The sequence below is a fragment of the Anguilla rostrata genome, chromosome 3, assembly GCF_018555375.3.
Source record: "Anguilla rostrata isolate EN2019 chromosome 3, ASM1855537v3, whole genome shotgun sequence".
Lineage (NCBI taxonomy): Eukaryota > Metazoa > Chordata > Actinopteri > Anguilliformes > Anguillidae > Anguilla > Anguilla rostrata.
The window spans coordinates 59,604,498-59,631,114 of NC_057935.1; the positions used below are offsets into that span (position 1 = coordinate 59,604,498).

The window sequence follows — 26,617 nt, forward strand, 5'->3', positions numbered from 1 at the left end:
AAAGCATCAGGGTTCTGCACTCAAATTTCACCCACACAAAACGTTGTGCAGTTAAATCCTACACCTAATGACGATTCCCTTGACAACAGAAGCCCCCTTTGACACTGCATTGAAAACAAGCTCTCGGCCTTGGAGGGCACCACGCCCACCCCCACACCGTCCCCCCTCCCCTTCCTGCCTCCCATCCCCAGCCTCCAGGCACCTGCTGTCACCAGGTGGGAGGCTTCAGAAAAAGATCAGACTATGGATAGCCTCCTTTGCACACCCTGGAGACTGAGGGGCTAATTAGCGACTCTGCTTGTGTAAAGAAATGGACCGGCCTGTGGGGACCTCCACCGCTGCAGCACAGGCCCCACCAGCACCTGCCTTCTGAACCAACAGCGACATCAGCAAATTTCAAAGGGGCACTTTCAGCTCCAGCAGCAGTGTTTGGAGGGAAAATTGTGCTCCTGGAAGCGCAAAAGCATTGCCTGTGACCTCAGTCAGAAAACCTGCCATAGGCTCTAGGGCATTGTGTGAGCCTATGCTTTGTGCTAATAAATACTTGCATCATGATGCACTAAATGCATCACATGCTGGAATTCATCTGATTTGTTTTTGGCTCCATAAACCTACTACACCAGCATAGCACAACTTCAGTAAATACTTCAGACAATCCTTGGAAGCTTAGCTGCTTTTTCTAACAATACCACGAGCAGAAAAGAGACACACTACAGGGAATTGTACGCAGCTGAGACCACATTCCCAAAACAAGACCCTAGTGCAGAAAACAACTTTACCAATGCACCACGAATGTCAATTTATAAATCTGAGATAATTAAACATTATAGGCATTTCTCATCACAATAGTCTCTCACTCCATATCAAGGATAACGCACCATGGACAGCGCACAACAGCCTCATCAGCAAACTAACTTAATGTTCCAATGATTAATTCTTCAAATAGTCCATGCTATCACGGTCAATTACATATCCATTCTTACAACAGCTAGCTTATTTAGCATAATGTCTATACGCTCACCGCGCTTCTTCACGCCCATTTAACAGCAGCATGACTACAAAAAACATAGAAGTTATCGTATGTACACACGCACAGCCATAGACCTATACATAGCAAACGTTACCTAGCTAACGTCACTATAACGTTAATTTACATCTAACGTTATAGTCTACATTAAATGCATGTACACAGCACTGCAACATTTCTAAACTCCGTTATAGTTAAATCCAAAGAACAATAGACTGTGTTATAAGCTAGGTTTGTGGTGTTGTTTTCCAGAAAGCTTGGCATGCGTACGATTGTATTACACATTGTATCAGATGGCTAATTTAGCTACACAACAGCAGCTTAAGATGATCTAAATTTGTCAGCAACATAGCCGATATCTAAGTTAGCAATGTTAACCAGTTTATTCTTGGCATAGCAGGTATAGCCAAGTTAAATGTAGCTGCATTGTAAGTCCCTTGATATAATGTCAACTAACGCAGCTATCAATAACATGTTAGCAATCTAAAGAGTGGGCTGTCCTCTAAGGCATTTCTGATTTCTAAATAGCTGCATAAGCATAGCTCCAGTTTAAGTTCTAAGCGTACTGTATGCCAATAGCAGTTAGCAACGTAGCTAGCTTTTCAGACTATTGTGCATTGGCTGGCGCTTGATATTTTACATAAAAATTCAATAACACACAACTCACCCTACACGCTCACTTGTAGCAAGACAGCTAGTCTAGTTAACGTAGCAGCTAGCTTCACCAACGCAACTAGCAAATCAGCTAACTGCACCATCTAAACTGCTATTCCTGCATTTAACACACACCATCAACTACATTACAGCAAATAACGTTACACAGCAAAAGAGTAGCTCGCTGTTATCGAGATCAGTTAGCAAGGCCCAACATTAAACCCTCAATTTGGCAAGCTGCAAGCCCAGCAGGTTAGCTAGTCTTGCTAGCTTAAGTATCTAGCTGCTAAGTTAGCTAGCACAATGCCAATTCCAGTAGCTACTACTGGCTTCATATGTCATCATTTCTCATTAGCTATCCATAAACAATCGCAATACTTTAAATGCAATACCACTGTGGATACCTTACTATACAAAATAAATACTGACTTGAATGTGTGCTCGTAATGCTTGCAATAATGACAGGTCTGACATTTCCTCACCTTTTGAGCATAGACTGTAGGAAATCCTTTCCCACCCCGTTTGACAGCGAGCAAGCTACGAACGTTTACGCACTTTCACACTCACAATATGTAGCAACTCCCTTACGATTGCCGCGCAGGGATTCCACGCACATCGACGTGCTGTCTTTATTGTACCGTCAGGGAAACACCACTTGTTTTCCACACAAGCCGTTTATGTTTACTGAAAGAATTGTCGAACTGGCAACCGAAATTAGTAGAACCAGTTCCAACAGTAAAACATTTTCCATTGGTTTTTGATCAAGATAATTAAAATGCGACGTTATTTAGTTTAAAGGTGAATTCATAAACATTTTAATGCGCTTCTTCACCTGGTTGCAAACTCTCCATCATTGTTGTGAAAGCATGCCAATTTACCACACCACCATACGTCGAACTTGTTCGGAAAATGCCAAATGACCGGAACTACTTTCCATTCAAAACATACACTTCAAGTTGTATTCCAGGTACTTTAATGTGGCGACATTATAAAGGTATGTTTCCCTTATATAATGGTAATGGCAATAAGGGTAGGCTATAGGCTAGAATATATTTTTCAGGTTTTCAATGAGGTTTTGGGCCTTGCTATAATAATACGCCATAGTAATTTAGTAAAGTGTATTCACATGCTAAACAAAGATTCGTATAAAAAAACTCAATGCAGCAAAGTCTGGATGCAGCAAATAGCCCATGGAGGGCTTGCGGGGAATAGACACAGAGCAGCAACGACGCTGTCCTTAGTGCTGAAAACATAAAATCGTACGAATACTATTTCGTTCCATCTGGCAAAGCCATTTCCAGTTTAGGAATAAATTGACTGAACACATGTTCACAATTTAATCAGTAGACATATGTAGCTTTTAAGGTTTTAATTAGTTTTGTCAGTAGCCTACAAATCCGATGTTCACAGAAACATCCCCCCAAACAGTGTGTCGGATAGTGTGTCACTGAGGAGTTAATGGCTCGATTGTGCAGCTTCATATGGGAATATTTAAGTAGCCGACATAAGCCCATCTATGGCATTTATTTTCATTTATCTTGGCCGCTTCTGTCTAGTTTCTTCAGGTAATGCTTGCTTTATCGATTGGCAATAGTAGGCTACTCCCGAATGTCTTCTCATGAGATTAACTGAAACTAACAACTTGCACACAAAGCGTGCATACAAATTGTATTATTATAACATTTCTCGTATGAATTGAAAATGGCTCATAAACTAGTGTTAGGAAACAATAAGAACTTCTTCCTGAGACGTACTTTTAAATAGTCTCCGCATTTATAGCCTCTTTGAGAGAGTTACTTACATGTTTAATGTGCTTTGTCCGGCCAACACAGCAACAAGAAACAAGCATGTCAAAATTACTGCTGAGAAAATAACGTTGAATAAAAACAAAATAAAAAATGTAATGACCGAAAACAACAAGAACATAAAAAGGGTGAAAGGGGGGAAAATTGCCAGCGTCCTACATTTCCATAGGCTAGTCGGTGGGGCAGTGGAATCGGCTTTGCGCTTTGTATAAACTGAGGCATTACATCCTGATGAGTAGGGTAGTTAAAACAGGCTACTTGATTGGTAGACTGCTATTTAAAAATATATATATATAACGTGATTTAAAAATATTTAATTATATTCAAGATAATAACATAATGTACAGGCGCATGTTTAAACTTTGCTTTAACTGCCTATCGATTATATATACCAACACAACAGAAAACGACTTTCACACACGCACTATTACGCTACTATTAAGGTTATTACTGTCATTCATCTCGCATAGGCTACTCCCGGTTAAGTTGTGAGTTTCTAGACAAAATCACCACAAATGTAAAATACTTTTCAACCGTAATCCTGATTTCATTCAGTTCTTTCACTAACATTTGGTAGTCCCCATCTATCCATCTGTCTCTTTAAGATGAATCAATGAATGAAACGGACCAGACAGACGCCAGAGGGGCGTGTTCTGAGTAGTGACGAAGAACCTGGCCAATCCTCAACGAGCAGCTCTGGGCACCTGCTCAACTGGCAAAAGCGATGCAGTTTCCTAGTTTAGAAACTAAACTGCTTTGTTTGACAAACACGTAGCGATTCCCTATGTAAATACGCGTATATGTATAAACATTTTTTGAAACGTTTTGTCATGAATTGGTGTCCTATATGAAATACACAACTTAAATAAGCTAGAGCTATTACATGCAATTATCAATTGTATAACCTATACCAAAAAGTTGCTTTTAAAGATTTAAAAAACAGGCTTAAAGGTTCAAATTTCTATGCAAAACCGTGGGTTTAATGATTAAACGCACCATAAACTTGTGCTATGTCTGCTTAGGTGAAACAGCCTACCACACCTACATCTACACAATACATGGCCCCTCCTTCTTGCCCCCCTTTCCACACACAGACCGAGTGAAAGAGAAAGAGGCGAAAAGAGAAGGGAGGGAATCAATTCCTGGGGCTATCCCATACGGCAAATCGACAGTGATAGTGGCAGGAAACAAAGTACATCAAATGAAACAAAGGGCTGGTGGTCAGCCTCATGAAATCATTGAAAAGAACTCCACGGAGGTTGGACTTAAAATGAAACAACTACAGTATTACTGAGCGAATTGGTTTTTTAGAAACTCTGTTGCGGTACGTGAACGGAGTCAATTAGAAATAATAAAAATCTTCATTTTGTCTCTCCTTTGATACTGATTCGTTTTTTAAGTACTATATCCATTGCCGGGTGTATCGAGGGAGGAAGAACTTCTAAGAAAAGGCAACAACTTCGGATTTTTCACACTGATGTTTTAAATACCGAGGCAACAAAGCGACGATATTATACGAGTTGCCTACTTTTGGAATCGGGAAGTGTGCGAGATGACTGATTCGGTGAGTGTAACATGTTTTTTTCTCGTGATAGATTTTCATGTCTTATTTTTTGACACTCGATGAACATATAAGGAAAGCAGATGTTCACTTAAATGTAAACAAACATCTGCTTAAAGATGTATGCTGAAGATCTGTGTTCCCTTGTAAATGTTATTTTGAATGAATGATCATTGTCACGAGCCTGTCAGACGTCACTTACCAACATACAATTCGGCATTAGTCTTACTTAAGACACATAAGGTATACATACATATAAATCTTCAGCGGCACACCATGGCACATTGACATCGTGTGTATACCAAAACTATATATATTTATTTTGTAAATATGCATTGGCTTCGATTTTAGTTCTGGGGCAGTTCAACTTAAAGGAGAAAATCTGTATTGTCATTCCTCAAAATTTACCTTAAGTGATTATTTTTAACCACTTATAATTCTGCTTAACGGGGCTGTCAGCAAATAAATTGCATTCGTTAAATTATTTACTAGAAAACCTTGGCTTGATTGCCGTTGCTGTATTCACACTTTCACACGTCCCTTGTGTTAGAGATTATCCCATTACTGATCTTCTTAGCAAACCAGTGGCATTCTTTTTTTTGTAAGATTACTAATGTCGTCAGAAATATTTTATTTCCCTGGCTGTGTTTTCCTGTTGGGCAACCACATTTTCCTTTTGCCTGTCGGAAATGGGGCTGTACTTGTGTACTCTAGGATACACCTTATTTTTGTACAAATAATTGTCCTTCGGTATTTGTCAACATATATTTGCTCTGTACTTACCGTTTAGGTATAGGATTTGGCACGTGGGTCTAAGTATAAAGACTGATACATCCCCTGGGTTCATTCTTGATAATGTCTGACCAAGTGGTACTCAGTGAATGACTGTCATGTGGATCCATATGTTTAAGGGACTGTTTGAATTACTCAAGGGAAAAATATTGTCTGGCTTACTAAATCATAAAGAGAGCAACAGCTGATTTACTGTACCTGCCTATCTTCATCGGCCAAAAACAGTCCTTTACTGGTCATCTAGAGGCCTGAATTGATTCTTGGCCTTCCCTTGCATCTCCCCCATCATGTTGTGTATCAGACTGTCACATTTTCTTGACAGTTATCACAATGACACCCATTTTGGTATCCTGAAATCAGAGCTGCAGCAATGGCAGCATGAAAGAGTTGACAGCATTAGCTTATGATATTCATGTTTAAACTACTGACTTACTAATAACATATTTAACTTCCAACTGAGATACTAACAAATGATATCCAAAATCATAGCTTCCTGCACACATCTGATTTTAAATAATCAGATGTGCTCCAATAAAATGAATGTCATTTTGAAAAAGAAAGAATCTAGTCGCTTTTTGGATTTATCTACTTTCTTGTGACCTCTTTAATATGTTGATGAATGAAGTACTTCACTATGGTCATCTCCTGCTCTTGTTATGCTCCAGGTATTTTCAAATAATCACCGGTCACTTTACCTGAACTTAATCCTATCCCCAACCATTACACCAAAAAATTGTACTGATCCAGGTTTAGTGCTAGGGGACAGCACTAAACCTGGGTCAGTATAATATCCAACCATGCAGCTGTTGTATCTACACCCTAGAACAGCCACATGGTTGGATATTTGTTTTAGTGTGTGGCAAAAAAGGTTTGATTAAATAATGCTCCCTATACATTACAATATCTCAGCAGACTGTAGTTAAGATTGTTATAAGCCAGCAGGTCTTTACATCACTTAGGTACTTGAGTACATATAAATACCGCTTTTTCTCTGAATAAAATTAATTGCATTTTTGATATTTTCAGTTCAGTCATTGAGAACTGAAATGAAGTGAGAGTGGGGACACGCTGGATCCTTGGATGTACTGTATATTGTTTAGCAATTTGCAAATAGAAATAGAAACAGGAAAGTTAATATATGTCATATGTAGCAATTCCTGGTTTTACTTTAAGTAGGTAACTGTACTTGGCGGAAGCTGACAGTTTGTGACTTCAGGTTGGAATAGGAACCTGCTTCTAGTAAGACCTGGGATGACTCAACTTTGCGTAAGCAATGATAAGCTATTTTTATTCCTGCAGTCTTTCAGTTTACCATGTTGGGAGTAGTCTTCCTATAACTGATATGGCCTTTAACCCTAGAATTGATTGAGAACTCGTTATAATACATTCCCTGAAATAAAGGTACAGTGGAGGTACATGTTTTGTTCTTTTGGGAGCAAATTTGCCAAATGTACCCTGTAGGTATAATAATGTTCTATTTGGGTACTAATAAGTACCTTTCACAAGCAAAAAAGGCACAAATGAATTATGTTATGCTGACAAGGGGTTCTGTTTTATGTACTTACCTTTTTTATTTTGGAGTCACAAAAAGTGACTTTAGCTGAGGCTTGAGAGACCCGCAGTTCTTTGGATGTTCTTCTGGGATCTTTTGTGACTTCCTGGATGAGTTGTTACTGTGCCCTTGGAGATATTTTGTGCACTCCTGGGAAGATTCACCACTGTTAGGTAATGGCTCTCATTGTGGTTCGGTGGAGTCCCAGAACTTTAGAAATGGCTCTATAACCCTTTCCAGACTGATATATTTCCATAATTTTTTTTCCTCATCTCTTCTGGAATTTCCTTTGATCCTGGAATTGTGTGCTTGTAGAAACTTTGTGGCAACAACATATGAGGGAGGTTTAGATTCAACAGGGCTGGTTGCAATCAAGTCAAGGCCGTATTGACTCAGCTGATCAATTATTATCAATTAAATTTAACTTAATTCATTAAATTAAATATTCATGTAACAAATGTGTTTTGTGTTTGCTCATTTTCTCTTTGTCTAATATTGCATTTTGTCTAAAGATTTGAAACCATTCAGTGTGACAAATATGCGATAATAGAGGAAATCAGGAAGGGGTAAATACTTTTTCACAGCACTGTACCGTTATAGGTTCTGCAAATGCATGCATGGGTATCAGGGCACATTTTCACTTCCTGTCTCTCGCATTCTGGGGTGCTCATGCATATCCTTATGCCTATGAATTCCCTGTGGAGTAATTGTTTGACAATGTGCTTTCTATTTAACTGTGGTATTGTTGAGCATTAAGGGGTCTAAGGAATTGAGATTCAATCACTGAAAGAAAAGTAACCTCTCTGAGCAGGTGTATGAGTCTTAATTGTACTGTGTTTCAATAGGCCATTTTCTAAAAACTGCAGCAATTAGGCAGTAATACAAACACCAGAATAGATGAGTGACTGAGAAAAGTATGAGTGTAGGGACTGTATGTTCAGTCGATTGAAAAGAGGGGGTGGTGAGGTCAGTTGTGGACAGAAGGTGGGTAAGGGGATGGTGACAGAGCCAATAAAAATAAGAGAGGAGGTAGAAAAGAAGGGGGGTATGGATAGGGAGAGCTCACAGAGCTCTTCAATGGGTAAGTAAAAGAGGATGGAGGAAGAGAACAGACACATTGTGGAAAATCCCAGCATATTGCCCTCCACTTCTCTTTCAGACATTTAAGGAATTTTCAGAACTGCTGCTCACTTGCCTGAGTATGTGCTTCCAACACATACTCATGCAAGTGACTATAATATTTCTGTCTGAACACAACAGCCTTTCTCGGCAGAACACAATGCCACGTGGGAGAACCTGTCAAACAAGCTGGTGCTGTTTTTTCAGAAAGATGAATAGAAAAAAACAAGGGTACAACTTCTCTTAGTCATGCACCGGAGCATTATTCTCTTAGAATATTAAGCACAGTCTGTGTGAGACTGTCTGATATATGTCCATCATAGTCAGTGTGACCCTCTGTGTAATAAAATCCTGATAGCTAACAAACGTTCGCAGTAGCTGCCCATAGGGAAACATAGGGAAAGTGAATGAGTGTCAGTAGAAAGGTCTGGTCTACTCAATTTGACACTCAAATAATTCTAGCCTGACAGCATTTGGAAAAAAAATTAAATATGAACTGCCGAGTTACAGCCAAGAGCAGAAATCTTGTGGTATTATTTTTCTGGTTATTTTCTGGTATCTGGTGAATGAATTAAGACAACAGTGTCTTTCATATTTCATTAATGCACTGTTCATATAGAACTTTCTCTCTATGTAAGTGTGGATCAAAGTTCTCATTCTTTGTTTCCCAGGACAAAGTTCTCATTATATTATAAGATACCTTTTCCCACCTGCCTGAGACATAGCTATAAATGATTGTCTGTATACACTTATCCTGTTTTGTTTATAAGTCTTCCTCTGGAACTGTGATATATCTGACTTGTATGTGTATACCAATAACACATTAACAGGCTATTAGCAGTGTGAGCAACTACTCTATTACTTAAAAAAAAAAGCTGCTAGTCCTTGCTTGACATGGAACTGAAAAATGGATGTTTACCAAAAGGCAAGTTTGCATTGGTCATTACCTGATAGAACATGCCCGCACCACACCCACTGACTTTTGATGGCCCTATGACTGCAGCAGAGTTTACTGCTGTTAACTGTTCAGCCACTACAGGCCCTACCACAAGATCACTGCATCCTTCACATTCAGAGTTTCTGATGACAACAATGGGGTGCTTTCCCTTATTTGGTATTTGCCTTATTTTCACTGGAAAGAGATTGACAGTTCTGTTTAAATGTTGATATGGAATGTAAAACCAAAACAGTGTCATTGGGTGTTTGACCCGAATCTGGCCTGGTCCTGAATGTGGGCTAAGCTGACTAGTGAATTTGGCACTGGACATGAATTGCTTCCATGAATTGCTTTCACTCACAGGGACTGTGTACATTAGTGTAAGCACAAAGTGATATATATTTGGTTGGGCTTGTGACCTAAAATATTGTATTTGTACCCCATAATAAACTTCATTGTTTTACAACTGTGTAGTAGTAGCAATTTAAAATCTGAAAATACTCATGGGGGGCATAGATATTCATTATCTGAGATACATTTGGTGGTGCAGTATATCCAGGATGCTAGAGTTCTATCAGTAATTACTATCAACTGTCTACTATTTCTGATAATTCACAGGTACAGTATCACTACACAAAAACATTTATTTATGTGTTTTGAATGCAGGTCAAGTAATGACTGCTATATCCATCCCCTCAGCATGCAGTCATAACTTGACAAGCGGTTACAAGAGCTATTGTGTCCAATTCTATTTGTGTGGAAAATATAACAAAAACTGGAAAAGCTAATTCTGGATTGATATGCAGTGAAGCATAAATGGAACACATTTAATGTATTTCAGGAAATCAAAATATAAAAGGGCCGGTGTCAGCTATACACAAAAATGCTGATGTGAATATCCTTAGCCCAGTGGTGTCATAACACTTTCTGAAGCTTCACATAAGTGCCAGGGATAACCTTTCAAAGTCTGGTAGTTTTACAGAATTTACATAGTTACATGAAACACAGTATGCGGATACAATTTCCCACAGTGTTCTCAAATTAGATATGCAGGTAAATATAGCACTTTGACAACAGTTGGACATTGGACAGCAGGGTGAGGAAGTAAGAGGAGTGGCTGAAAGCTCCTGACAAGCTCAGGAGATAATGGGTCAGGAAGATAACTTCAGTACCTATTTCAGGAATAAGCATAGTTCTTATTATTAAAATGTTTTTTTAAAACATTTTTATCTTTCTTTCAGGTGAGGATGACTTGTCTTTTGTGACCTTTGATCCAATGCTCTGACTGGTGTAGTGAAAGGGTGGAAGAGAGGGACCAAACTGAATTGAACAGCTGAAACTGAATCTATCAAACAAAATGTCCCTCCCAGAGCCAGCCCCTCACTCTCATACACCACTGTCCTCCAAACCTGTCCCCAAATCCAAGCCCCCTGTGCCAAGCAAGCCCTCACATAATGGTTCAGATTGTCCAGCAGTGCCAAAGAAGTGCAATGAAACGAAAAACGTGGGGAAGGTGAAGAAGATTGTGAGTAAGTTCACTGAACAGGAAATCATGGATGGAGGAGGGCGCACAGGGGAGATGTCGAAGGGAAGGCCCAAAAGGGCCCCCACCATTAAACCCAAACCCCGACGAATACTCCAGACGGGAGTGCAGGCCCCACCACTACCATTGAAGATGAGTCGCAGGGTAAAGATGGTGAAAAAGGAAGCCAATGAGGAGGTGCCAGGACAAGGAGAGAACGTGACCATCTCTGTCAGAGAGGAAGGAGGGCGATCAGGTAGTTCATTGACATGATTTTCATCCTTTTTCTGTTGCACTGTATAATGGTGTCATGTTACTGGTCTTGACTTGATTGGGAAGTGATTGGAGCTTGTGATTTTAATTCTCAGTATCTATTATTTTTATCCTGCCATGGCATTTTGCCTCTAAAAGTCACCATGTATCCTTAATTAGTGCACTGCATCTTTTTCATTGACATGTGAGGAAGTTCTTAGTTTCACCCACTTGTTGTTTTTTAGTTATAGCATCATGGCATATGTTCAATTTTACGTAGACAGCTGGATCAGTCACTGAGCAGTAAACTGTTACAACTTTAAGCAATGAATGGTCGTGATGTCAACCACTTAAATGTTCTGTCAGTATATATACAACTGTTATAACCGAAGTAAAACCACTCTAATTTATGTAGTCATTTGTAAACCAATGAAATTATACTTATGATACATAAAGTTTTTTCATGCTTCTTATATGAGAAAATATCACATTTTCCTGATGTCTGTTGTGCTGAATGTGTTGTAACCAGTGGTTTTTACATATGGACTGCAAATGTCCTGTTTCTATTTTTGACAGCCAGCCACATGCCTTTGATTGCTGGGCTCAAACTGTTTTTGTTGCTGCATTGTTCTGTTTTCTTTGCCTAGAAGTGACTAATTCAGGTACGGTAACAGGTTGAGTCAGGTGATCAACAAGAAACAGATTTTTTTGGTATATTGGAGGGTAAGCAACAGGGATGTAACAATTTCCATTACCACACCATGAAAATTAGTTATAAAGCATTTTTAAGGCTCTTCCTGTGGAGCAATGTCATAACTTTCTAAAAAATAATAATAATAAAAGCTCATTCAATCTAATATCTCCATTCAATGAGAATTGTAATGTTTAGTTAGTCACAAAATGGAAAATAGAAGATGATCATACCAGAGATGGCGCATGATTCATTATGTTTACAGCAGGATGTAAGGTTACTGAGTGCTTAAAGTTTTAAGAAAATTGGTAGAAAGCCTGAAGCGTCATTCTTTAAAATTTTTAATAAAAATGAGAACCAATAATAATTTAATTTCTGTCACGATGAATTGCAGCTTCTTGGATAAAAGAAAGAAAGATTTCTAGCTCGAAATCTAATAGCTAGAAATCTTTCACTCTGCTACACTCTGTCACATGTCTACCAGTGGCATGTCTGGATTGTGCAAATCATCATTCCAGTGTGACAATGCATAGAAATATAGACATGCACTTCACATTGACAAGCATCGGCATTTATGATAACTCACTGACACATGCAGCAGTCGCCTTAATGCTGGGACTCATTTACCGCCAGAGCATGCTGTACTGCGCTCTTGGTTCCTGTTGTTCAGAGAAGCTGAGCCTCTGTATCACAGGATGCACGTGTAGGAACAGACTCAGCAGGAAATGACTCTGTAACACAGAACTGTGATTAGAGATGGTCAAAAGCATTTGGAAGTTCAAAGGTTGTTCCCAGGTGGAAGCAGGAAAAAGGTGTCATTTTGTCTTTGACAGTTAGCTTTTTTTCTTGTAGGCTAACATCAAACAAGAAGGCTAATAAGAAAGAGGGGTGAATCAAATAAAAATCTTTTTATTCTTTTTAATTATTACAAAGAATTTGTGGAAATTTGTAAATGGTAAATTGTTGCTTTAGCAGTATGTTTGGCATCATTGTCTTGTTGTAGGATGAAGCACCGTCCAATGAGATTAGAGGCATTTGCTTGAATCTGAGCAGATAAGATGCTTTTGTACACTTCAGAATTCTTTATGCTGCTACTAACAGCAGTTACATCTTCAATGAAAAGACTGGCCTATAATTATTTAAATTGATTGGTCCCCTCCTTTGTAGAACCTGAAGAATAATGACAAACTGTTTTCCTTTAAATATGTCTTGTGTTAACCCCCCCCCCCCCCCCTATTTTTCAGCACCTGATGGCAAGGAGGTACAGAGGGAAGTGCAGATGGATGGTGGAGTGGGGGCAGAGGTAGAACAGGACTTGGAAATGACTTATAACCCCCATTGTGAGAAGGACTGCAGTTGCCCATGCCACCTTGAGCGGCCAGGAATGAGGCTGGTGTGGGTTCCTGTGGAGGCCGAGGATGATGAAGTGGATGGAACCAGGGATGAGGAGGATAAAGCCGCAAAACCAAGTGAAGGCGAGGGAGGGAGTGGTACAGAGGAGGAGATGGAAGAGGAGGAGGAGGAGGAGGAGGAAGAAGAGGTGGAAGAAGAAGAGAAAGAAGAAAGTGGGTCTTCAGGAGTGGAGGAGGAGGGGGCCCAGCTGGGCAGGGCAGAGAGGGCAAAGTTTCAGGAAGTTTTAGACATCATGATGAGCGAGCAAACAAGGAGGAGGTCAATGGAAACTGATGTGCCCCAGGTTGTGTTGACCTCCTACATTCCCCACATCTCCCACACTCTACCTCCTAGTCTTCGTAATGCAACTGTGGAAGAGGAAGAGGACTCGGTATATGATACCACACTGGAGGAAATTATGTTGCCCTTGGTAAAACCAAATCTAGCATCAGAAATGAAACCCATAAACCCAGCTAAATACACCACCAAACCCCGTCGCCGGGGCAGACTGTCCTGTCCTACAGATATTCATGCTGAATACAATACAGAGCTGGAGCCGCCTCTGTCTCAGGGAACAGAGGACGTGCCCCCAGCCATTCCTGCACGGGTCCCCATTCCCATGAGCCTTCATCCTGCCAGTGTTCCTCGGAGCAGCACTCTGTCCCAGCTCTCCCGTGAGGAACGGAATGCCTTTCACCGCTCGCCTCTTCTGCAACCTGCTGCTGACCACTGTCTGCCGTCCAGCCCACGCCTGCCTCACCGGCTTCCCCCACGGTCCACAAGTCCCCTCGTTCCCTGCCGGCCCCCTCCACAGCCCCCAAAATCTGGCCCAGAAGGCAGACGCCTAAGCACCCTGTCTATTCCATCCACTCAACAACCTAGCGGTGGGTATTGCACTCTGTAACACTTTTTTCATTGATTAAACACTTTTGTCTTTTTCTTAGTGTTGGCTCCTGCTGCTCTTTTTTCCCCAGATATAGAGGAGGATGGTGAGAGTGACAGAGAGAGAGAAGACACATTGGGAGAGGAGCTGTAAGCTCATATTTCTTTCCCTGATTTTCTCCATTAACACCACCATCATCCTCCTTGGCATCCTTAATAGCAATTTGTATTTCCAGTAGTACAGAAAATTGTGTAGTTTGATATGGTGATATATTTCTTCTGAATGTTCTTTTGAATGTTTACTTTACCAGGGGTCCTAAAAATCTATCAAGGGGAGTGTCTGTGGACCTGAAAACTCAACTCCAAGATGGTGAGGATACGGTGGCATTGTAACTGTCTCTGTCATTCTTCCACTACAGCTAATACAAGATAGACATGGGTTGCATATGGCCACTGAATGGTAGAACATGTAGAAACATGTCAATATGGTAAATCAAGTCTGCGCACTTAATGGCATGAGGTTTCTCTTACAATTGTGTGCAGCTTTATCAAACGAGTATTTGAAACATAGTATTAAAATTACAGATTGTTATAATATTCTAATTATTTCTGTTGAGTTTTAGAAAAATATTTAAAAATGGGTACATGGTGAAACACAGTTTAAACTTATGTTGATATTACGGCACTGTGTTTTTCGTTGACCAGGTTTGAAGCCTGTAATTCCTTTTAACTGTGGCAAAATGCTGATTCTGCCTTCTCATGAAATTACTGTTCAGTAGTTCTTAACAATTTTCCGTTTTATACCAGAATAATCTCAACTAGCCGTGTAACGATCACAAATTTTTTCTACTAATGCACAATCATATGCCTTTCTGTCATTTATAATGTTTCTAAGTATTTCTCAGTAAACTACTGACACGTCTTTGGCACACATGCATGTTTCTTCAAACAAAGGTCTCTTGCTTCTTCCACTGTTAAAATGCTGTTGTCATTAATTCCGGTAATGTGATAAATCCCCTTTGGTTTGTCTCTATACAAGGATGAACTCTGCTTAACCACACCTATGTACCTTAACATGTGTTCAACTAGAGTGGCTATAGAGATTTCAGGTTACTCATATGCTTTAAACCTGGTCTTCAAAAATGCAGGACCCTGCTTAGATGTATGATATCTTATCATAGATATAATAATTAAGATATGTGTCACAGGTGGGGTGACACCCCTGGGAGGGAGAGAATTGCTGGACACATTGAGATTAGTCATTCAGGACCTTTGTTCTGTAGTTGCTCCAGGGGCCTACGATATGCACTTTTAGTACGTTGCTTTGAATAAAAGCATCTGCCAAATAAAATTCAATGTATAAAATGTAAAAAAATGTTCCCAGTCTCTCCCTCCCACTTTTAACACCTGGGCTCATTTGCCAATGTAAGCCAGGTGTGTGCGCCCACTCGACAATTAGGTGTGGCTCTAGCCCACCATAATATATTTATGATAAGATACTTTCAATAAATGTACAGTATGATATGATATTTTAAGTGAATAATCTCTTAATTGGGATAACAATCATTTCATTTTTTCACTCTATGTTTGAATTTCAGGCTTTTTGAGATACATTAGTAATTGTGTTTGTAGCTGTTCCACTTTCTCCATGATGTCTTTGTCTAATTTTGTGCGCACTATATGTGCCTTTTAAGAAATATCATTCACATTATGGCAATCAGGACAGCACTAACCCAGCCAAACTCTACCTCAGAGCCCTTTTACCAGACGTATCGCGACACGGTCATCCACAAGGAGATCAAACGGCAGACAGTTTGCCGAAACATTAGTAAGACCAGCGTGGACTATCAAATGGACTGGGGCGTTCGGAGGGGGACTGATCCGGAGGGAAGAGGCCGGGCCAGGGGGGGCTCCACACAGAGCACGCTGTGGCAGGACATTCCCTCAGTGAGGGACAGTGGCATCCTGCAGGCACTCAGCCCTGTGCAGCGGCAGCACCAGGAGGTGAGGAGGATACACAAGGGAACATAGAAATGGAGTTAAGGCTGAACAAAATGGGAATTGAAGAGGGAGGTGCAGGGGACACAGACGAAAGAGGGGGAATCCATAATGTGAATGAATGGATCTTTTCTGCTTTTTTAAATGTTGATTTCTTGAATCTGGTGATGAAGTTGATATGAATGATTGAGAGTGATTGTCTGTTAACACTGTCCTGCACTTTATTTCCCTGCACAACTCAGAGTATGTTTGAAGTGCTGACCTCAGAGGCCTCATACCTGCGCTCCCTCCGGGTGCTTACGGATCACTTTATGGAGTCTCGTGATCTGCAGGACACGCTCATCGTCCGGGAGAAGAAGACCCTCTTCTCCAACATCGTGCGCGTGCGTGAGGTCAGCGAGAGGTAAGAGAGGAAAGGGATGCCAGTCAGTGCCTACAAGAGTCTGTTGTGTCCTCAAAGTGTATAGCAACCCATACTTGATTACATATGCTGGATTTAATTGCCAGTCTCCATAAATCTCAAGGTTAAGCTCATTATGAACATCTGAACTGCAGGGAAGCATGGGATGATTATCTGTATGTGACTTTCTGAATGCATGAGGTTTTCCCCTCACAGTTCATAATGCAGCACTGTGACCAAATACAGCCTTAGTTGTTCAGCCCACAGCTGAATTATATTGCGGGCCAATGATCTAGATTACTATCAGGTTACTCTCCCACCAGTCACATTTCACAGCCACATTTGTTCTGTTTTGATGAGATGATCTGATTATCTACTATGGTTATGTCAGGCATGTATTTTTTTGGCTAGCATTTACTTTTGCTGCTTCTGCTAAGTAGCCTATTCCCTTGCCACTGAACTTTAGACAAAAAGCCCATAAACATTAAGGATAGGCCCTGTAGAACAGGCATTTTTGGCTGGTCTCCACTGACTACAGAAGGAGTGCTCTGACCTCTCTGCATATTACCTGAAGGCAAATCATCTTAATTCACCAGATTATAAACTGGATATTGTTTGGATCCTCTTGTCTTCTGTTGTCTTGTTGACACTGTAGTCATTCTAGTCATTAGTGAAAATGAACCATAAGAAACGGGATTTCATTTAGCATCTTTCTCTCTGTTTGCCCCTGTCCCCACATCCTACTGACAGGTTTCTGACGGACCTGGAGGAACAGATAGAAAAAAGCATACTGATCTCAGATATCTGTGACATCATCTACTACCATGCCCAGCATAACTTCCCTGCCTACGTTGACTACGTTCGTAACCAGATATACCAGGATCAGACCTACTCCGACCTTATGTGAGCAGAACACAGATTCTGGACATTTCTGCCAGGTTTTGTGCATGAGCCAAATCATTAGGTTTCTCACTGTTACATAATTTTGGTACATGGAGTAACTATACACTGCAGTGATCTGGAATCCATCTGAAGCTGGTTAGTCAATATACTGTATCTGTATAAAAAGAAAACCAATATTTTGTTTGTGAAAATTTAAGAACCTTCCTCCTTTCTGTCAGACAGTAGCTACACGCAATGGACACACATTCAGGGCATGTTATCATTTCATTGACTGGTGTGTCCCCACTGTCCTGGCCACAGGCAGAAGAATGCACAGTTTGCGACTGTGATTTCCCGCCTGCAAGAGTCACCACAGTGTCAACGGCTACCTTTCACGTCTTTCCTGTTGCTGCCCTTCCAGCGTATCACCCGCATCAAGATGCTTATTGAGGTGAGGGGGCTTCTGTCTGGGAAGGGCAGGGAAGATGCTTTACCAACAAAGCAGTATATGTAGAATAATAAAATGTAGCTCTATATGGTGCTCTCATTCAGTTGCTTTAGTAACATGAATCTTGTACAGTTTTTGTTTGTACAGGCTGATTCATGTCAGATCAAAATATTTTCTGGCTTTTTTCTATCTTCAGAATATCCTTAAACGGACACAAGAAGGGACAAAGGAGGAGGAGACTGCCTCCAAAGCCCTGGCCGCTGTTTCTAAGGTAACAAACCATCCCTCCTCCACTCTCTCTCTCATGCCTTACACAGAGCAAACAATCCCCTCCACTTCTGGAAAATCTGTGTCACTTTGCAGTCTATTGTCTCCATCACAACAAAGGATATCCTCTTGTGAGGAGAGAGATAAACTGAGTAATCTTTTGACTTCGTACAAAGGAAATCTGTTAAAACTGGGACGGCATCAGCCAGATTAGAAGAGAAGCCTTTTATTTGGAAGATCTCCTGGAAAAACCACACAAAAAATTTTTTCCTGTAAGATTCTGTTGTTTTATGTTCAGGGGCCTCCAAAATGGTACATCTAGTTGAAGCACTAGGTTCAGTGACATGGTCAAATGTCCAGAAAATAATCCACATGGTAATAAAGTTGGCATAGCATGGCCCAGGGATGAAGAATTTCCACTGGAATATTATCCTGTTCCTTATCACTTAATATAAAAATTATTGTGGTTTGGACATTTAAAATTGTGGCAGAAAAGTTACAAAAAATATATTAATATCCTCTACATGGATAGCAATTGTGTCAAGCTGTACCAAGATGATCAACACGTACACTGCGATGTCAAAACAGGAAACATGGAAGTATGGGTTATCTCTTTATGGGTTATCTGGCTTTTGAAGGATCCCTAGCATTCACTTCCCCTTTACTGCTCCCCCCGCCTCCCCATAGATCATTGAGGAGTGCAATACAGAGGTGGGGAAGATGAAGCATACGGAAGAGCTGATCCATATTGCCAAGACCCTGGAGTTTGACAAGTTAAAGGTACGTATGTGACACTGCCAGGTAACACAGTGAACTTACAGTTCTTACAGATGTGCATAATGTCTATATTTTTGTGACATTATGTGCCATACAATTGAAGATTTCTTTCTTTACTGTACATAGAACGAAACATCACAATTAAAAAGTAAATATAAGGGGTCAGTAAGAAACAACAGTTAACATATTTAAGTGTATATTAAGGGTTATTGATATGCTGGCAGGGTTAATCTTCTAATTTACAACACACTCGTATCACAACAATTATAATTCTGAAATGGAATATGTATTAACAGTTCTCATTAACTCTAAAGTACTGATGCAAATAGAAATGTATTTTTATACATTTGCAGACATCAATATGCTGCCACAATGAAGCATAATTGTGATGTATCCTACCTGTTATTCAATCTCTTAAATTTGTGCTATCCTGAAATTGCGTGATCTTTTTAGAATGTCTTGATTTTGTGGTGGTTTAAACAGAGACCATACCCAGTTTTATAACAAACGTTAATTTTTACATAAATATGCAGGGGGCAGGAGAAGTTTAATCGGCTTTGGCCCAAATCATTGAGTTAATAAATGCTGATATATCGATAAAATGTACAAGAATATTGTATTTATTGCAAATATATGAATTGCCTGCCTGCTATTTACAACTATTTAAGTCAATGCGTGTGTTGTTTCTTTTCTCTCTGTCCAAAGGCCATTCCCATTATTTCCCAGAACCGTTTTGTGGCAAAACAAGGGGAGCTTCAGGAGATGGCCAAAGGAGTCTCTCTATTCAATATCCGTTCCAAATTCACCCCAGTTTTCCTTATCCTCTTCAATGACCTCCTCATCCTTACCAGCAAGAAGAGGTCTGCTTTCTACTTTCCACATTTAGATTTAGACATTAAAGTTAACTGTGAGTTTCAACCCTTGTTCTCCTCCTCTCCAGCTCAGAACGGTATGTGGTGATTGACCATGCCCACCGGTCGCTGGTCCAGGTGAAGGTCTTTGATGAGGCTTCTCCCGGTCCAGGCTTCGATAACTGTTTCTGTTTGATCCTGCTGGAGAACCACCAGGGTCGCATCAGCGAGCGTCTTTTGAAAGCCCCAACCGAGTGAGTGAAGTCTGCACAGTGTCAGTGTGTTCTGTGCACTCTTCTCTCTATAATAGTTTACTGCATACAGCTAGTAGAGGCACTCACCATGTTGTGAAAGTGTATGTAGGTATTCATTCACCCAAAAAAGTTACATGCATTTGCCCCATTCGTATTTGCAGGTTTGGAGGTGTATATCTAACAAAACTGGAATAGAATGAAGGCACAAAGTCAGCTTTAGAAGGTTATGTGCTAAAGCTAGTTGTTGATGTTCAGGGATTCATTCACCATTGTACTGAAACTCTACAATCATCTCTGCTGAGTAGAATAGCATCATTCCCATATCACATCCCTGTTTGCTGTATAGGTCAGACATGCATAGGTGGATGGCAGCTTTCCCTGACCCTGATGACCCAAAAAGAGATGTAGAGGAGGTTGTGTATGAGGACTGGGGTAAGTATATCTTACTACTGAATACCACTTACACACCCACCCTACCAGCCCCCAATCCTCCAAATTATTGATGCTGATCCTTTGTTTGTGTATGTGTCCAGACTGCCCACAGGTACAATGTGTAGAGCCATACATTGCCCAGCAGGCAGATGAGCTCACACTGGAACCTGCAGAAATCGTTAATGTTATTCGCAAGGGTAATGAGGGTGAGTAGAGGACAAGAGTACCAAGTATACTGTACCTTTTCCCTCTCCACTCATTCTGCCCTTCTTTACCTCCTTCTAATCTCTATATATATCCTTTTTATTTCCCCTTCTTCCCCTGCTTCCTGTTCTCCCCAGGTTGGTATGAGGGCATCAGGCTGTCTGATGGGCAAAAGGGCTGGTTCCCTGTGGGCAACGTTCTAGAGATTACCAACGAGCACGTTCGAAGGCGCAACCTTCGCGAAAGGTACAGAGTCATCCAGGCAGCGAGCGCCCTCTCCCTTGGATCTAAGTTTAGGTCTGGACCTTAGCAGAACTGTTACCAGAAACATGATAACCTTGGGATGCCATCCCAAGCTGAAAACATCCTCAGCCCAGGAGAGAAAGATGCAGCCTGCTTGAAGACACTTGGACCGATTGGATGTGGCAAATGTGCACTCAGGGACTGGAAAAGGGAAGTTATTTGATGGACACTACTTCCTGAATGCTGTATGAAAAGAATGTTGGGTGGGTTGATTCATTGATTCATTCATTACACTGAACACTAATGCCAGAACACTTGTTTTGTTCCTAAATTGTAAATTGTGTATGTATTTTACACCATACCCTTGCCTGTCTTGGGGAACCAACACTACTGGTGCTTCTGCAGGAATGTCCTACTGTAAATGAAACAAATTTTTCACATTTTTATGGGACATGAACAGCTGCCCATGTGTCAATTGGAGTATAATTGCACACACTGCACCCACGCCATACATTCATTCCTGTACATCCATACTAACCAGATGAACTTGAAAACATCTTGAAACAGAAAATTACATCATAACTGAAGTAGGAAAATGAACTTTGAGGAGTTACAACACTGATACTGCTTAGTAAATGAATACCTATGGTTTACTACACTTTTCTGAACTTTGATAGCACCTGGGGTTGAATTTTATAGAAGGGCCTGAGTTGCAGAAAACACTTTTGACAAAACAAAACATTATCTGGAATGATCTAGGTTTTGCTGCATGTAACAATAGACCTGACCCAACTAGTTCACCATCTACTCCCATAAAGTGTTATATAAATTATTTTATAATATTATGTCCATATTTTATGTGAAAATATGTATTAAAAAAACAGAAGCTCTTGCTTGGTCATACTGTACATGTTGCTCTTCCTTTTTTGTTTGTCCCTAGATGAACAGTGACTTTAATGCAGAATAGGATGTTGGAGTTGACTAACTGGTACACTAGGCAATTCAATTCCTATGCATTTTTACTTACAGTAAAGGAAACAAACACAAACACTTTTGTAAAATAAAGCAGGAATAAATCATTCGTATCTCAATAATATATTTCATGGGGAAATTCCCCTTTTTATTATCAAAAGAACTGACCACTTTACCATTGCTGAATGTACTGTATTTGTATATAGATAATTTAGTTTTAAAACCAGTCCTGGACAACCAGTCCGTTTCAGTCGTATAGGGCTATATGGTGATACAGCACTCCCTGATGTTGATATTCTGTGTGGATGGATGTGTACCCACCCATGAACATTTGGGTATGTGAATGGTTTTCCTTTCATTGAGATTAATTGTGTACTTATTAATAAACAATTTCATAGCATTTTCACATTATCCATTTTTGTATTTTTTTCCTTGGCAAAGCGTATCTGAAATGTCTGCCACAGAAGCATCAAATAATAACCATAAATACGCTTTATTAATTCAAGCAAAAACAGAATTCTTGCATCAGTGCCATGAACATTATTTCTATTTTACAAAGTGAAAACTGAACCCAAACATTAAACACAGATTGATTAATGTCAATCACGTGGCTAGGTACATATTTTTAAACCAACAGGAAAGGAAGCAGTTAAAAGAACTATGAAGTCAGCTTCCAAAAGTGACAATATACACAAGAAACAATGGAAAATAATACACAGCTGGAATGTGCTATTTGTGCTTGTTTTGGCACCTGAGCAAGGGGGTTTAGCCCCTTCCACAGACACCAAATCCCCCAACCTCAATGTTCCCCATGTCCCACTGCCAAAAACATGCTATTCCTTGCACACAGTTCAAGGACCCCCGTGAGCTCCAATGTTCCCCAGTCTCACTCCCAGGACATTTCTACACTCTGCTGTCTGTCATCTCACAATAGCTACAGGTCTTCCTCAGAAGACTCAAAAATTATTTTCATCACAGGCCTTTATTCAAGTTTCCCATCATTCATGGTCAGTACTTCCTATTCTGCAGGTAAGAAGCAGCGTAGTTTCTCAGTTTATTGGTTTCATACAGCTCCTTGGCTCAGACTCAGTGGCTCCTTACCAAAATGGTCAGTCACAAAATTTTCCACACTGAACAGGACCCGGGAAGTTTCTGTCACTACATCAGACCCCTGCATAGGCTGACACTCTGAGATGGAGTGATGGCATCAAAACTTCTACACTGTTTGAGGAAGGCCCTGGATCAGAAAGAGGTGGCTGAGTTGAAGCTGGCTGTCATAGGGACTGATGATCATCTACTGTAAGATCTTGAGCGGTCATGTTTCCCCAAGGGTCACTGGAGGCAGTCTCTAGCTGGCTCTGATAGTGCAGCTTCAGAAGGCTGGTAATAGCTTCATCTTCCTCTGCAGATATTTGGATGACCTCCAAAATTTGTCCCTGTGCAGTTCTGGATCTGAAAGTTGACAGATTGTCCCATGTCCACATCTGGGAGCCAAGATCCCGGGTGGGGTAGGGTCTGGCTCTGAAGGGGTCTAATCTAGAGGGCGAATCTGCAATAATGGACATGACTGGAGGAGGAGTGTTCAACTGACAACACTCAAAGGCCTACAGACAAGAAAGGGGAGTGATTGGGAGGAGGAAGGTTTTAGAACAACTTTTTTTTTTTATTAATTTTTTTTTAATGTTTAAAATGTAACAAAGATTTTTGATTATTCCATATTTGGAATTTCAGCACAGGATTGTTCAGTTATGCATCCACACCAAGAATAAACTTATACCTCACGATTTACCACTAAAATGCTGGAGTTTAGGGTTCTAATCATTGTACTTTGTACATTCTGTCTATGAAATTAGATATTTTGACTGACAGTTTTTCTTTTCATACCATTTTTCCCTCTGAAATCCACATTTTGGGTTTCCATCTGAAAAACTGCCATTCTACAGCTTCCGAATCTTACAGAACAAGGGGGGTCAGTATGTGTTGTCTTGAGGGATTCGGAGGGGACTCTATCAAAATTTCTTGAAAACTCCACCACGTTTATAATCCATAAATATTAGTTGTACCATTTTCTGATATTTAGTTATCTTGACACAAAAAAAAAGGGACATTTAAACATTTAAGTGATCATACACTATATTACAACAAACCATATATTTTGACATTTCAATCCCCTTTGATTTCCACCAGGTTACTATTGAAACATTAAATTGAACAGTTGAAAGTTCATTGTGGAAGCATGAAGTGTGTGCAAGCACTATCATTTTTACCACACTTATGTCTGCTTTTCAACAAATGAAGAGTACACCTAATTAACCTAACTTACTAAGACATACCATTACTAAGACATTAAAAAGAGAGGCTGCTTCTCTGTTGACTATCCATCATTTGGAGCACTGGACACTGAGTTATCTAAAATTTGATTTAGAGCATAGGTAACAACTGGCCAGTATATTGGATTAATGACTAATGGTTTGTGCAAATGTGCCCATAATTCTCTTGCAAAAGCATTGTTTGTATTATGCAAAAACTATACACACTCACCTCCAGTTGAGTCACCCCATTAGATACTCTACTCCCTGGGGGTAGAGTGGGGTCAGTGTAAAAAAAATCAGAGGGAATCATGGCTGAAATAGAAGCAGAGATGCACATAAAACAGAAAACAAAAAAAGAACATTTAAATGAGCAAACTTCCTAAAATTTCCAATAGAACCAAAAATATTAAACCTTAATGTAAATATTATCCAAATTCCAGTAACATTGCTGGAACTGCCAATAGTACACCAGGGTAAAATACTCCTATGTTCACCTGGCAAAGCAATCCCCCTGTAGCCCGGCACTTGCAAGTTCCACTGCGTAGGCCCCACAGCCATGTACAGTGACAGAAACGAGGGATGATGAAGAGTTCGGGAGGAGTATGTCGGAAGGACAACTGGATGTGGGTTCTACAGTGTTGAGAGGTGGAAAGGAGCAGGAGTTTAAAGGAAATCGCAGTCACAATTATTTGTTGCACATCCATTGTGATTTATCCATATTTAACAAAGGTACATGAGCCTTATGCAGCACTATTACAGCATTATCTTGACTGCACTGTTTAAGCTGCTTACTGGAGAATAATGTAAGGCAATGGCGGTGAAAAAATAGCCTCTGTCTTCAAATGTATCTGTGTGGGTTACTATTTCAGTTGTGAAAACGCTAGCCAAAGCAATGCTTGGTTTGGTTATCATTATCTACTTTCTAATTAACCAGATTTCAGGCTGCATATAGTTGGCCTGATTATCAGAGCATATCTGGCTCAAATCCTAGCTCCATGGTCTGGGATAGATCTGGCCCAGATTTTGTGACGTCAGTTGAATTCTGGACCAACTTCGGCAGTGTTGACCGAGTGCCAGAGGGCACTTGCCGATTCACTTTGTATTCAGCAACCAGATCTGCCCCTCCGCTTTTTATTCTATCTGCGAAGAGGGCCGCATCTCATCGCCGAATGCAAGCCAAGTTTAAGTCACATTACATTTGCTGTGAGTTACTCAACACCTATTCAACAAATTCCAATCCAATCAACTCAAATATACAACACGTTACACTCGACAGCCCCATGAGATACACACAAGGCATTTCTTTACACATCACAGACACGTTGTGATGTACCAAAATGTTTAAGAAAACTGCTTTACAAGAACAGAAAGTATATAGCCCCAAATGTTTTCAGTTTGAGCTTTATTTTTTTAGTTGAAGTTTTTGCACATAGATAAGCATTCCAGGATTTCTAACTGCAGGCAAAACAATGTGATCATAATTTCAAGAGAAATATACTGTGCGCGCGTTGAGCATAATTTATTTTTATAGGGACAGCTGATTCTCTGTGGTTCTTATTGTAGCCCATGTTATCAATAGGCCCAGACCGTTGTTCGGAAAAAAACTAAGGATATAGAAGATATTCACAGAAGCTTTAAATGGCCTGTCGCCTTTACAATGGCAGATAAGGCATTCGGTGGTTTATCGTCTAAATCAAGACTTATGCAATCTTTTGCACACTGAAAACTTCTGGGGTTGTAGCTCTTGGTTTCTATTGTCCTATAGCATCGTTAAAGGTTTTTTTTTATTCATTTAAAAATGTGCTACCTTTTGACGTTGCTGGTGTTCAGTTCCGCTGGCGGTGGCTTTCTCGGTACAGTGACAACTGACGTCGTTCATACTTGGAAAGAATAGGCCGCCGATAGGTGCTGCAATACATTTTTGCATTTGAAGCAAAACGGAAATATACAAACATAAACGGGGGAGAAGTCTGCTTGCACTGTGAAATTAACGTTAGCACCAACCTGGGGAATTGCAGCAAAGATCTTACATACAGTACCTATGCATGTACACTAAACAAGCCACGATAAAGAAATAGGCCTAGTACAGTATATGCCAATTAAAGATAAGGAAGTTCGTTTTTCAATGAGCAAGTTAATTTCTGTGGATAGGATATAAATGCCTAAGCACATTTCCTAACGTAACCTGCAACATCGTACAACCGGTATTCAAATGAGATGTTACCCTGATGTTACCACTGAAATGGAAAACAGGACTCAGCCAGCCTCGCGGACCTGCAGATCTACTGCCCCTAGAGGCTGCGGCGCTGCGTTTATAATACTCACCCAGGCTCTCTGAGAAGTGAAACTAAACTGTTTATATATTTATAAAAAAAATAAAATTACTTCACC

At 40.3% G+C, this 26,617-nt stretch overlaps 2 protein-coding genes and 1 long non-coding RNA gene across 6 annotated transcripts in view; 1 reads left to right on the forward strand and 2 right to left on the reverse strand.

Moving 5' to 3' along the window:
- The window catches only part of hdlbpb (high density lipoprotein binding protein b), a 118,169-nt gene extending 115,623 nt beyond the window's left edge, over positions 1-2,546 (reverse strand). For 2 of the 3 annotated variants that reach the window (XR_010329140.1, XM_064328834.1), the window contains exon 1: positions 2,164-2,546. The gene's annotated coding sequence lies outside the window, so the exon portion shown is untranslated. Of the gene's footprint in view, positions 1-1,694; positions 2,050-2,163 lie in introns of those variants that run through there. The other variant, XM_064328835.1, reaches the window with a different exon arrangement.
- Positions 2,547-4,577: 2,031 nt separating this feature from the next.
- arhgef15b (Rho guanine nucleotide exchange factor 15b) lies at positions 4,578-22,320 on the forward strand. 2 transcript variants are annotated; one of them, XM_064328837.1, is made up of 16 exons: positions 4,578-5,056; positions 10,694-11,225; positions 13,157-14,188; positions 14,279-14,336; positions 14,498-14,556; positions 15,940-16,190; positions 16,427-16,587; positions 17,335-17,487; positions 17,788-17,917; positions 18,111-18,185; positions 18,869-18,961; positions 19,664-19,818; positions 19,899-20,063; positions 20,410-20,495; positions 20,597-20,701; positions 20,837-22,320. In XM_064328837.1, exons 2-16 carry the CDS (start codon positions 10,805-10,807, stop codon positions 21,007-21,009), a joined length of 3,117 nt encoding a protein of 1,038 aa, XP_064184907.1. In that variant the 5' UTR covers positions 4,578-5,056; positions 10,694-10,804; the 3' UTR covers positions 21,010-22,320. The 2 variants fall into 2 exon arrangements, with proteins under 2 accessions (XP_064184907.1, XP_064184906.1); XM_064328836.1 differs by having other exon boundaries at positions 4,578-5,050; positions 10,689-11,225.
- Positions 22,110-26,466, reverse strand: LOC135251418 (uncharacterized). The gene is made up of 4 exons (XR_010329141.1): positions 26,034-26,466; positions 24,721-24,856; positions 24,456-24,538; positions 22,110-23,518 (listed from the first exon to the last, which is right to left on the reverse strand). It is a non-coding gene; the product is annotated as an uncharacterized LOC135251418 (long non-coding RNA).
- Between the last annotated feature and the right edge of the window lie 151 nt (positions 26,467-26,617).